Below are 12,777 nucleotides of genomic sequence, written 5' to 3'. Positions count from 1 at the left end.
CTTCTATTACTCTCCCCTTTTTTGTAAGTCGCTTTGGATAAAAGCGTCTGCTAAATGATTAAATGTAAATGTAAATGTAATATTTGGAGTACTCTGAGTCAGATACAGAAATTATTTTCTGCAGGTTTAAAGCTGATATTTGTGAGTTATTAGCTTACTGGTGTGCATGTAAACATAAGTTTGACATTAAAAATACAGACAGCAGTAATATTAGGCTGCTGCCACTTTAAGACAATGCACAAAGCCATGAAACCACTGAAACGACTCAAAACGATGTAGTATACATGCATTTACATTTACATTTACATTTTGTATAAATACCATCTTAAGCTCTGGAGTTTCCTCCACAAGGAAAATGTATGCCTTGAAGTTAAGAGAGTTTACTTCATGGTGCAGAAAATGCCATGTAGACCCAGTTAACTGCCCAGTGGTTTCAGTGCTAGAGTTCTTCAGGACCATTTTTCTGTATGTCTTTCCTACTCCATGCTTAAGGTTTAATGGCGGCCATAGCTGCCTTCTACGCACCTGTAAGTGATGGGTCTTTGGGGAGTCATCACTTGGTTATTAGTTTCCTGTGTGGTGCACTGAGGATGAGGCCTGCGGCTAACAAGAGGGACCTAGCATGGGATTTGGCCGTGGTTGTGGAAGGGCTGTCACTGGCTTCTTCAAACCAATTTACTCTAGCTCTGAGAAGTTTCTCACGTTTAAAATGGTTTTCTTGTTGGCTGTTACATCCCTTAAAATAGTAGGAGATTTGCAGGCCCTGTCAGTTACCTCCTCTTGCTTGGAGTTTGGCCCAGGTGGGGTCAAAGCATTCTTACATCCGATACCTGGGTATGTGCCTAAAGTAACTAATGTAGCACAATCTATAGTTTTGCAGGGCTTCCATCCTCCTCACATTAGGACTGGCATTTGCCAGTATGGCACGTTGGGTATTTCATTCCACACAAGTTCCCAAGAAAGGGAATGCCTCAGGTTGTTCCCTAAGAAGGGAATGATACGCTGCATATTTTTGCCCTACTCCCAGCATGCCTGTGAGCGACTTGCCTCAGCCTATCAGAAGCTAACGCTGCTTTCTGCCAGCTTCCCTTTATAGCTTCTGTGGCTCGCCATCACACCACAAGATGACGCAGCGCCAATCAAGATTGGACTAGTCACATACATGCTTCAAATGACAGTTACGCCGAGGTGTTCCCCAAAATATCATCAATGCTGGCTCTCATTCCCTTCTCAGGGAACAATGGTTACATTTGTAACCTGAGACATTTTTTAACAACTTTGCTGGAGTAATCATTTGTTTGCTTCCCACTCATATTTACTACTAAATGACAAGCGTAAATTGTTGGGTGAATCTGCAGATGCTGTCTTTCATCACTTTATAATGTCATAATGTAAATTTCAAAAATGTCATTCTGGCTAAGGATGTTAACCGATGACTGTTTGACTGATGGTTGACCATATCAACGTTAACCGATCAAAGTTGTTGGTAATAAAAAGAGTGATCTCTAAATTAGTCTATTATAGACAGTGGACTAAACGCTACCACAGTTAGCCATCTCATTCCAAAATCTTTTTGTGTGAAGTGAACAAATCCCTCACACTAAATTTTTCATAACTCGCCTGTTTGTACTTAATAAACCAATAAAAACATTTGGCGCGAGGTCACAGCGTTTGGGTTTGCGCGCTCACAAGGTTTGCAAAAAGTAAACAGGCTAAAACACTCGAGGTTAGAGCCAGGGCAGACGACAGTATGAAACGTGCATTCCGCATAAGATGGGCTTACATTTGGAAATATATTAGATTTACATTTCAGTGGTAACACATAAGGTGTTGATCATCATCTTTCTTTTTTTAATGTTAGCAGTACCTCGAACTAAAGTGGCGTCTCTTCGGAGCTGTCATTTTCTTAAATGAGCCTTGGCAATGTTTCAAATGAGCTTCTAACGCTAGACAAATGGCTTTATTTTTAAGGGGCCTTGCAAGATCCAGCTTTGACAATGTATATCAATGTTTTACATGGGATTATATGGAAATGACAGACGATCAGCTGATCTTAATGTGACCTATTTGTTTTTGAACACTGTTCGCATAACAGCACTGCTATTCTTTGTGCTTCAACAACATGACATGAAAAACTGTCCATGTACCTTCTTCTCTGAGGCGAATATATCCATTGTGCTCATCATAACAAGAAGTTATTGTGTTCGCATCTGTCAACTCATTCTGACTGTCGTCAGACAAATGGAGTTCTGGTCCGGAAATCTGCGAAGAAGGCATACTTTTTGGGGATTTCTAGCCATTGTATTTCGTGTTGCATTTTTTGGATAATCTTGATTTTGGACCCACTTTATATTAGGTGGCCTTAACTACTATGTACTAACATTGTAATTAATCATTTAATACAATGCATTTATTGTGTACATACATGTTTTTACATTGTACTTACATTTAAAAAAATACCTGCAAGTAATTACATCTCTAATTCATTTCTGTAGTTACATTTGTAAGTACACAGTTGGCACTTCCCTTACACCTAAACCTTACCCATATCACCACACCTGTCCCTAACTACCCGTATCCCACCTCAATATTAGCAAAGGTGTTTTGCAATACAATTTGAACACAGTAAGTACATTGTACAAATTTTTTATGTAAGTACATAGAACTTAAGGCCACCTAATATAAAGTAGGGCCTTGATTTCTCACAACAAGACTGAGTGAACTACGGCACTTATAGAGTCACACAAAAGCACACGTTGAACCACGTGTGCATTGACTAATGCCCAAGGTTAGGACTTTGTTAAATAATACTTTGAAATTCATGTGGTATACCCCCAGAACACTTGGAAAATACAGCACGTGTTGCATGGGATCATACTTGCGATGATACTTGATACATGATACTTTTTAGTCTTTTTTTTTTTTTTTTACTTGATGCTGGTTGCTATTCATTGCCCTTATATGGATGAGTGTGAGCAGGACTTTTTTCCCCTTATGGTCCATAAAAGAAAGAAGGGAATGTATGAGGAATGTTTTCTCATATAGTGCATTGTTTTTGACATTACTCCCCTTAAACGTGTAGTTTGAAGTGGTTCATCCTTGTTTGTAAACCATTATCAACTCTCATAGCTTTATGTATAATCTGACTCTATTCTAACCTTGCCCCTATTGTTTAACCCTTCAGAAAATGGTGACTGCGCTGGATAAAAACTGGCATCCAGAATGCTTTAGCTGTGTGAAATGCAGCTGTACATTTGGAGATGAAGGTAAGGGGTGACAAGGGTAGTTGATTGCAGATCATATTTGAGATGAAGAAATCCATTGAGATAGAAATAAATCAAACAATTAATCATGAGGATGAATAGGTAGTAGTATGTGCAGATTAATTAATGGTTGCATTTTATTTTAAGGTGAAGTAGTTACATTGTACTTACTCTAGTAACAGTAAATTATGCATAATTACAAGTAACTAACCCTAAATCAAACTAACTGTAACTCTGTAGTAAGTACTTTTAGTAATTCCATTGTAGTAATGAATATTTCTTAGTACTTATGTCAGTAAGTGCATATAGGATTGTCTAACTACGTTACCTTAAAGAAAGTGTTACCCAATTAATTCATGGGTTTAAAAAAAAAAAAAAATAATATATATATATATATATATATATATATATATATATATATATATATATATATATATATATATATATATATATATATATATATTATCCATTACCTGTAATTTCCAAATGTGTTTTTTAATTAGATTATTTCTCTTTTTTAAATCAACATATTCAGTATTTATCATAATTAAATATTTATAGTCTTGAGATGTAATTTTGTCATCTATCAAGCTACAAGACATTCATAATATGAAGCAGTTAAACTACAGTCCTGCAACCACCTAAAAAAAGTAATTAGCGGCACTACAAGCAACTAACCAAAAGTAGCCAACTACATTTACCCTGTCCCAAATGGAAACCTCATGTGATCTTGTGGTCTTATAATAGCCATCATATGCATGTAAAACTGATTTCTTTATATTTGCTATCTGTATTCTCCACACTGCAAAATCCTTACGTGTTTATTAAACTGTGTGTGGACCAATGTAAAATACAGGACAAATTGCATCCTGTATTAGTTTGATACGGGACCCATCATTTTGCTTGGTGTCTCTGGTGTGGTGATGACCAGAGGTTAGATTTACATTAGATTTAGATTTTTTTTTTTTTGAAGTGCTACAATCAGATGGCAAAAACTCAAAGAAAAATCTCAAGATTCGATCTTTGACAGATGGCAGTGAAAAAAATCTGAATTGGTTGAAAGTGTGAATGCAGCCATAGTGACAAACAACATTAAGCTCATAACTCAAAAGAAAGTTTTTTTTTAATAATAATTAATTAAATAAAAAAAATGTTCAATTAGGAAATGTCTTGCCAATGTATATCTCAATGATGACAAATAACTATATGCTTATTCTCCATAGGTTTTCATGATCGTGACGGGAAGCAGTACTGCCAGCAGTGTTTTCTAGCTCTCTTTGCCTCTCGTTGTCAGGGTTGTTCTCAGCCCATCATGGAGAATTACATCTCAGCCCTTAATGCTCTGTGGCATCCACAATGCTTTGTTTGTAGGGTAAGTAGGTGCTGGATTCTTTGGTACAATGAGAATTATACCACACAGTGTTGGAGAAGCTACATTTTAAATGCTAATGCTTAAAATAATGAAATGGTTTGAGTTGAGACAACTCAAATTAAACAAATTTGTTCAATCTAGTTAACTTTTATGAGTATTTAGAACTTTCTTTTTCTTTTCAAAGCAATAACTTGTTTGAGTACAAAATAAAAACCTGCAATTTCTGCTTACTTAAAACTTAATGCATGTCCGTGCAAGTTGCTTTCAGTTAAAATATTTTAGTCTAGGTTTAAGCCATGTCTGTAAAACCGAGGGTGAATTTATTAACTGCAACTGATTTTCTTAAATGTTTGAGTTTTGCCGACTTATTGGGGTTTTCAGTGATCTAAATTAAAATTATTTAATAGATGTGGCTATTGTGGTTCATGGTCATAGTGGCACCAGCTGGGAGCAGTAAATGTTGCATATTAAAATGACTTTCATATAGTTATTTTATACTTAACCACTTTAAATGCCAATTTTCTGCCTTGCACGGTTTCCCTTAAGCCATCGGGTGGCAGAAGCACAGGGGCTACATCGATCAGCTACACCAATCAGGGATAACATTATGACCACCTTCCTAATATAGTGTTGGTCCCCCGTTTGTTGCCAAAACAGCCCTGACCTGTTGAAGCATGGACTCCACTAGACCTCTAAAGGTGTGCTGTGGTATCTGTGTGCTGTGGTATGGCACCAAGATGTTAGCAGAAGATCCTTTAAGTCATGTACAGTCTTGTTCAAAATAATAGCAGTACAATGTGACTAACCAGAATAATCAAGGTTTTTAGTATATATTTTTTGCTACGTGGCAAACAAGTTACCAGTAGGTTCAGTAGATTGTCAGAAAACAAACAAGACCCAGCATTCATGATATGCACGCTCTTAAGGCTGTGCAATTGGGCAATTAGTTGAAAGGGGTGTGTTCAAAAAAATAGCAGTGTCTACCTTTGACTGTACAAACTCAAAACTATTTTGTACAAACATTTTTTTTTCCTGGGATTTAGCAATCCTGTGAATCACTAAACTAATATTTAGTTGTATGACCACAGTTTTTTAAAACTGCTTGACATCTGTGTGGCATGGAGTCAACCAACTTGTGGCACCTCTCAGCTGTTATTCCACTCCATGATTCTTTAACAACATTCCACAATTCATTCACATTTCTTGGTTTTGCTTCAGAAAGAGCATTTTTGATATCACCCCACAAGTTCTCAATTGGATTAAGGTCTGGAGATTGGGCTGGCCACTCCATAACATTAATTTTGTTGGTTTGGAACCAAGACTTTGCCCGTTTACTAGTGTGTTTTGGGTCATTGTCTTGTTGAAACAACCGTTTCAAGGGCATGTCCTCTTCAGCATAGGGCAACATGGCCTCTTCAAGTATTTTAACATATGCAAACTGATCCATGATCCCTGGTATGCGATAAATAGGCCCAACACCATAGTAGGAGAAACATGCCCATATCATGATGCTTGCACCTCCATGCTTCACTGTCTTCACTGTGTACTGTGGCTTGAATTCAGAGTTTGGGGGTCGTCTCACAAACTGCCTGTGGCCCTTGGACCCAAAAAGAACAATTTTACTCTCATCAGTCCAGAAAATGTTCCTCCATTTCTCTTTAGGCCAGTTGATGTGTTCTTTGGCAAATTGTAACCTCTTCTGCACATGCCTTTTTTTTAACAGAGGGACTTTGCGGGGGATTCTTGAAAATAGATTAGCTTCACACAGATGTCTTCTAACTGTCACAGTACTTACAGGTAACTCCAGACTGTCTTTGATCATCCTGGAGGTGATCATTGGCTGAGCCTTTGCCATTCTGGTTATTCTTCTATCCATTTTGATGGTTGTCTTCCGTTTTCTTCCACGTCTCTCTGGTTTTGCTCTTCATTTTAAGGCATTGGAGATCATTTTAGCTGAACAGCCTATCATTTTTTGCACCTCTTTATAGGTTTTCCCCTCTCTAATCAACTTTTTAATCAAAGTACGCTGTTCTTCTGAACAATGTCTTGAACGACCCATTTTCCTCAGCTTTCAAATGCATGTTCAACAAGTGTTGGCTTCATCCTTAAATAGGGGCCACCTGATTCACACCTGTTTCTTCACAAAATTGATGACCTCAGTGATTGAATGCCACACTGCTATTTTTTTGAACACACCCCTTTCAACTAATTCAACTAATTGCCCAATTGCACAGCCTTAAGAGCGTGCTTATCATGAATGCTGGGTCTTGTTTGTTTTCTGAGAATCTACTGAACCTACTGGTAACTTGTTTGCCACGTAGCAATAAAAAAATATACGAAAAACCTTGATTATTCTGGTTAGTCACATTGTACTGCTATTATTTTGAACAATACTGTAAGTTGCGAGGTGGAGCCTACGTGAATCGGACTTGTTTGTTTAGCACATCCCAAAGATGCTTGATTGGATTAAGATCTGTGGAATTTTGAGGCCAAGTCAACACCTCAGCCTCGTTGTTGTGCTGCTAAAACCCTTCCTGAACCTGAGCTTTGTGGTAGGGCGCATTATCCTGCTGAAAGAGGCCACAGCCACCAGAGAATACCATTTCCATGAAAGGTTTCCCAGCAGAACATTGACACCTTAAGTGTGTCAGAACCAGTATTAACTTATTGAGCAATTTGAGTTACAGTAGCTCTTGAGTTTGATTGGACAACACGGGCCAGACGTTGACTGTTTCATGTCATAAAATGTCAGATTGTTGATGTCATGTGTGACTTGATTTTTCATTATTTATTCTTTATAATTTAAAACACTAAAAGGTGTGTGTGTGTGTGTGTGTGTGTGTGTGTGTGTGTGTGTGTGTGTGTGTGTGTGTGTGTGTGTGTGTGTGTGTGTGTGTGTGTGTGTGTGTGTGTGTGTGTGTGTGTGTGTGTGTGTGTGTGTGTGTGTGTGTGTGTGTGTGTGTCGGCTGTCAGCTGTCAGCTGTCAGCTTTGGATGTGCAGTTTTCAGAAAGTTTTTAATTTAATGCTCATGTTTTATTTTGGCATCATTTAGAAATACACTGGTTGTGTAAAATTAATATATATATAGTTATGTTTCTTTTGTTAGTAACTTAACACAATGTTTATTCTTTTTTACTTTCTGCAGGAATGCTACAGCCCATTTGTGAATGGGAGTTTCTTTGAGCATGAGGGCCAACCCTTATGTGAAGCTCACTACCACCAGTCCCGAGGCAGCGTGTGCCAGGCATGTCAGCAGCCCATCCTGGGGCGCTGTGTCACCGCGATGGGTGCCAAGTTTCATCCACACCATCTGGTGTGCCACTTCTGCCTAAAACCCCTCAGCAAGGGCTGCTTCAAAGAGCAGGAAAGCAAACCATACTGCCACCCCTGCTTCATCAAACTCTTTGGTTGAAAAGTACAAAGAGAGATATTTTCATAATATTTTATATTTTCAAACATATTACTCATGCAATGCTCATATTAATACTTATACTGCTTCAAAGCATCTTTACAGTGATAAACAGGAAACTAATCAATGTTGCTAAAATAATTAAATTCTGCTGTAAAGCAGCTCTAAAAAGACAGGGTCATTGTTCAGTCAGTTCAGTATTGACAAGTCAGTTCAGTACTGATTCGTTTCAGTTCAATGTCTGTAAAATTCAATATTTATGAAATTAGGTCAATGTAGATACAAGGAGCTCTGCAGAGGCAGTTGCGTTATTCACTTTGTCATTTCAATTCAGTTCAATAACATTGTTTTATAATTGATATTTGACATTTTACAACATCAACAAAGTTGATTCAGCTATATAAAAAAGCTCTGCATAAAACAGTGGGTCATCACGCAGCTCAATTCAGTTCAAGTTTGATTTTCATCCATGTGTCAGTGCTGTCAAATCAATAATATTACCAAATATTAAATGTCCCCAACTAAGCAAGCCAAACGCAATAGTGGCATAGAACCCAAACTTCATCAGAGGACAGAAATGCAGAAAAATAAAAACCTTGGGAGAAACCAGGCACAGATGGGGGCCAGTTTTCCTCTGGTCCAATGAACTAGCACGGTATGATTATAATTCCAGGCTGCATCACAAGTCAGATTGTGGATTGATTTCATCCAGAATATTTCACTGAGCTCCTTCTGCCTGGAGATCGGGATATGTCATGTCAGCATTTGTGGGGAGCAGTTGGCCATATGGGTTAGTGCAGAATATGTTGTACATGTTTGCAGGGATTTCCTGCCATTTGCTGAAACAAATTTGCTACATTTACTGAGTGCCCATGAGGTCACATTTTTTTTTGTGTTGGGCGGTGGGGTCTCGGTTGCATTTTGCATTCTAATTCATCTCAAATTCAATCTGGGCAATGGTTGGGCCATTCAACTTTTTCTACAGCAGACTGAGAAAAGTATTTTCCTCAGGAATAGACATGGTCCCTCTCCAATTCTTTAAGATTTGAAATAATAGATGGGCAACCCAGATGCCCAAACACTACTGACTTTTTATTTATTTTTGGGATGTGGAGCTGATCTAAAACACCTGATTCCACTCGTCAACTCATTAGTAGAGACTGACTGGTGGGATCGAAAAGGGAGACATGCGAAATGTGCAGGGATTGGGCTGTCCTGTTTTGAGAAGCCTGTTGAATATATTTTACAAATTTCAGAGGGACAGTCCTATTAAGAATACTGACCATCCTAAATGTTGTAGTACTCTGTTGATCAGCTTATAATTGAATTAATCCAGCTCGGATTGGAGAGAGATCAGCATTTGCAGTACTGCGGTTTGAAAACCGTAGGCTACAAAAATAAATACTAAAAGGGGCACTATGTAGTATTTTTGCAGTAAAATATCCAAAAACCTAGCCTAGAAATCTAGACACACCCTAGTGGCAGCAAATCTAATCTGCTGCGAGTATCTAGCAACTCTCTATACAGTTCTGAGCTGTAAAAACCAAACTCTGGTCAGGCCAATCACAACGTGTAAAGAGTCGGTGGGCGGGCCTTAACATGATGACGGCAGAGTTGCGCTTACGTGCTACAAGTAATCACAGAAGCTGGCGAACGGCAGTCTTTCGAATCATCTTTGACTGCGACTCTGGAAGACTTGGAGTTAAGCTTTTCTCTGAGAAAATAACAAAGAACGGCACTGAAGTCATTCTTAAAAAGGGAAGATGTGTTCAGAGTTTTGCCAACCGGATACGGTGAAAATGTAATCTGTCAACTAGCTCCGCTTCACCTTCATTGCTCTGGTTGGTTGAAGCGCTATCCTATCGCGTGCAGAGGGAGTTTAAAAGACAACCGTTTATCCCGCCCCTTGGATTAAGCCCTGTCAATGGTGAGTTTCCAGACCAAACATCTTGATGTGGGTCTGGCTTGTCGGGCTACCAAAAAACACTAGGCCAGTGTTATATATTTTGTTCAATTGAGTTCTTAAAATATCCAAAATGTTTCCAACTATTTGTAAATTGTGAGGAAATTGCTATTTTAACCAAGGAGCAGGTAGGTCTGAGGGATTCCCCTGTCAATTGCGACATTTCTGCGTCACCCTCGGTTTCCGGTTTTATTTGGCAGAAATGCTTTACTCAGTGTCACAGCATCCATCGAGCGAATGTAACGTCATAACATAATTTTAAACACACTTAAATGTATCTAATATGATTACCTCATACTAATGACCAGAAAAGCGGAAATGGTACCCGCGACTGTGTCCCGTCATAATAAAAGTCCCGCTGCTCTCGAGGCATGTGTCTGCGTAACAATCGCTCCAGCGGCCTTGCTCAGCTCCCACAACACTCTGTCCTGCTCTGCTTCACACTACAGCAACGTTAATAACCGCGTCCATGAACATTATTTCTGCCTGAGTCCTATCCCGATGATTTTTCACTGGCTGTGAGGTGAAGACCACATGTCCCAAGATTCTGAGCTCAAACTTGGCATCATCAAGCTACGCCTTTTTAAAAAAATAAGCAACCTCTAGTGGATGGAAAAATTACATAGTGCAGCTGTGTACTATTGCACTACTGATGCATATTTGCATAACAAGTTTAATAATAATTTCAGACATCAAAACAACTTGTACATAATTATAGGTACTAATTGCATAAATATAAATATTTGGTGCAATGCTCCATTGGGAAGATTAAGGAAGAAGATTAAGATTAATTATCAACCATTAATATTGAGGGTGACACATGCATTTTTCTCCCATGGTTTTTTTCTCCATTCTGCTGTCATTGTCGTCTCAAACTTACTTAGTTGGGGGCACTTCAATTTCATTGCAACACTCTCTGCATTTCAATGGCATGGTTTCCACTACTTTTAAAATGAAGCACTTTGCTGTCATAAGAGCTGCAATCTCTTCTGGGCAAAGAGGCCATAGAACATGTTCCCCTTCAAGAGACAGACTCAGGCTACTATAGTTGGTACTTTCTGGTTCCCAACACAGATACTTTTTTTAAAAATCTACGGTTCTTGAACTGTGCCCTTAGAACATTCAAGTTCAAGATGCTATCAAGATTATTGTTGCAAATCTAACATCAATCCGCAATTGCTCTCAAGGACACATACTTTCATATAAAAGTCTTGCCACAACTCAGAAAGTTCCTGAGGTTCACTTTCAGGAGTGAAGCTTACCAATCTCGGCTTCTTCCATTCAATCTTTGAGTGTGTGCACATATGTGCCTCCCCGCAGATACAGAAAATGCATGGATGCACCTCCTGCAACTCCAGAGCCATCCAGATTTTGAATTACATAGACGATTGCCTGATACTTGCCCAGTCTCAAGAGCTTGCACTTTGACCTTGAGATCGTTTCTCATTTATCTTGTCTATGGGGTTGAGATGCAACGTCAAGAAAAGCATTTATCCTCCTGCCCAGAGAACAACATATTTAGGGGTCATATGGGACTCGGCCACCATCAAGGGCACTACTGTCTCATGACGAGACTATTTTAAACACTCTAAGCAACATTAGGCTAGGTCAGGATATTACTGTTTGTCAGTTTTAAAAAAAAATCTTAGGTTTTTATCCACTGTGATTCCTAAGGGGCCTTTTGCACATAAGACTGCTTCAGTTGTGGCTCAAAGCCAAGTCTTTTCATCCAAGATATTCTTATTCCCAAAGTGCTTACTCAGTGCAGCATCGAGAGAAGCTTTTGTAAGGGAACGTCTTGGGTTACTTGATTGTATAACCCTCTTTCTTGAGCTTCATTGAAGGTATGCCAGGACGTCTCTTCAGACAACATAATACCTGAAAGGCGTACCTGTTGCACATATATTTTTAGCATGCGTTCCAGTGATGTCATCCTCAGAGGTTCAGGTTCAAGCGCAATCTAATTGGCGTTTGCGCACATTTCTTGCCGGTCACACACAAAGTGTTCCCGGTACACAAACACAGCACAGCATCTCACTCCCACTTTCTCAGGGAACAGGGTTACAGTCAAGTAACCCGAGGCATTTCTAGTTTAGTTAATAGTAGTAGCTGAAGTGTTGATGTAGTACTTATCATTTTTCCTGCATTACTTTATGCCATTACCTATTAATGAAGGGCCATTATTATTAAGTGTATTTCACAAAACAAAGTTTATGTTGGTAACCATGTCAGTCTCTAAACCAGTTACTGCTTCAAACTGTTTGCCTATAAATATAGCCATGGGAACTTGTACTAGTTTCCACTATTTTGCCTTATCTGATATGAATATCAATTATGTCTAATGTATGCATTGCCTAACTTTTGTATCGTTATTTTAAAACAATTGTTTTCAACAAGTCAAAACAACAGTGGAATAAAAGCTACTTGAGAGTTTGTAAGACATATTTTTCCGATATATCCATCTTTCTTTCATTATAAGGGAGTTTTAGTGTCACTAGTGATGTCACTGAGGTGATATCCTGTAACTGCGGGCACAGTGGTGCACCTTAAGTCATCAGATTTATCAAACCAAACCAAATCTTTCACAAAAAACTTTTTAGTTGTTGTGTTTCAACAGCTAGAGGACCAAAGGTTAAACAGTGTATCTTTAAATTCAATCTTTAAATAATGTTAATCGCTCAATTAACTTAACATATTATATATTTTGCTTAACATATTAATAGAAGGACGCAGTGTCACGGCTGTTTCAAACCACTAACTTGAGCTTCA

General features: G+C 38.6%; 1 protein-coding gene across 2 annotated transcripts in view; it reads left to right on the top strand.

Annotated features, from left to right (window-relative positions):
* The window catches only part of LOC137055555 (transforming growth factor beta-1-induced transcript 1 protein-like), a 58,114-nt gene extending 45,666 nt beyond the window's left edge, over positions 1-12,448 (top strand). For both annotated transcript variants that reach the window (XM_067429382.1, XM_067429381.1), the window contains 3 exons: positions 3,185-3,266; positions 4,487-4,635; positions 7,782-12,448. In XM_067429382.1, the coding sequence (XP_067285483.1) occupies positions 3,185-3,266; positions 4,487-4,635; positions 7,782-8,048 (498 nt within the window). In that variant the 3' untranslated portion in view covers positions 8,049-12,448. The remainder of the gene's footprint in view (positions 1-3,184; positions 3,267-4,486; positions 4,636-7,781) is intronic.
* Positions 12,449-12,777: the final 329 nt, after the last annotated feature.

The sequence above is a fragment of the Pseudorasbora parva genome, chromosome 21 (genome assembly GCF_024679245.1).
Source record: "Pseudorasbora parva isolate DD20220531a chromosome 21, ASM2467924v1, whole genome shotgun sequence".
Lineage (NCBI taxonomy): Eukaryota > Metazoa > Chordata > Actinopteri > Cypriniformes > Gobionidae > Pseudorasbora > Pseudorasbora parva.
The sequence above is the reverse complement of the archived record's forward strand: the minus strand, read 5'-3'. Positions and strand labels throughout refer to the sequence as shown.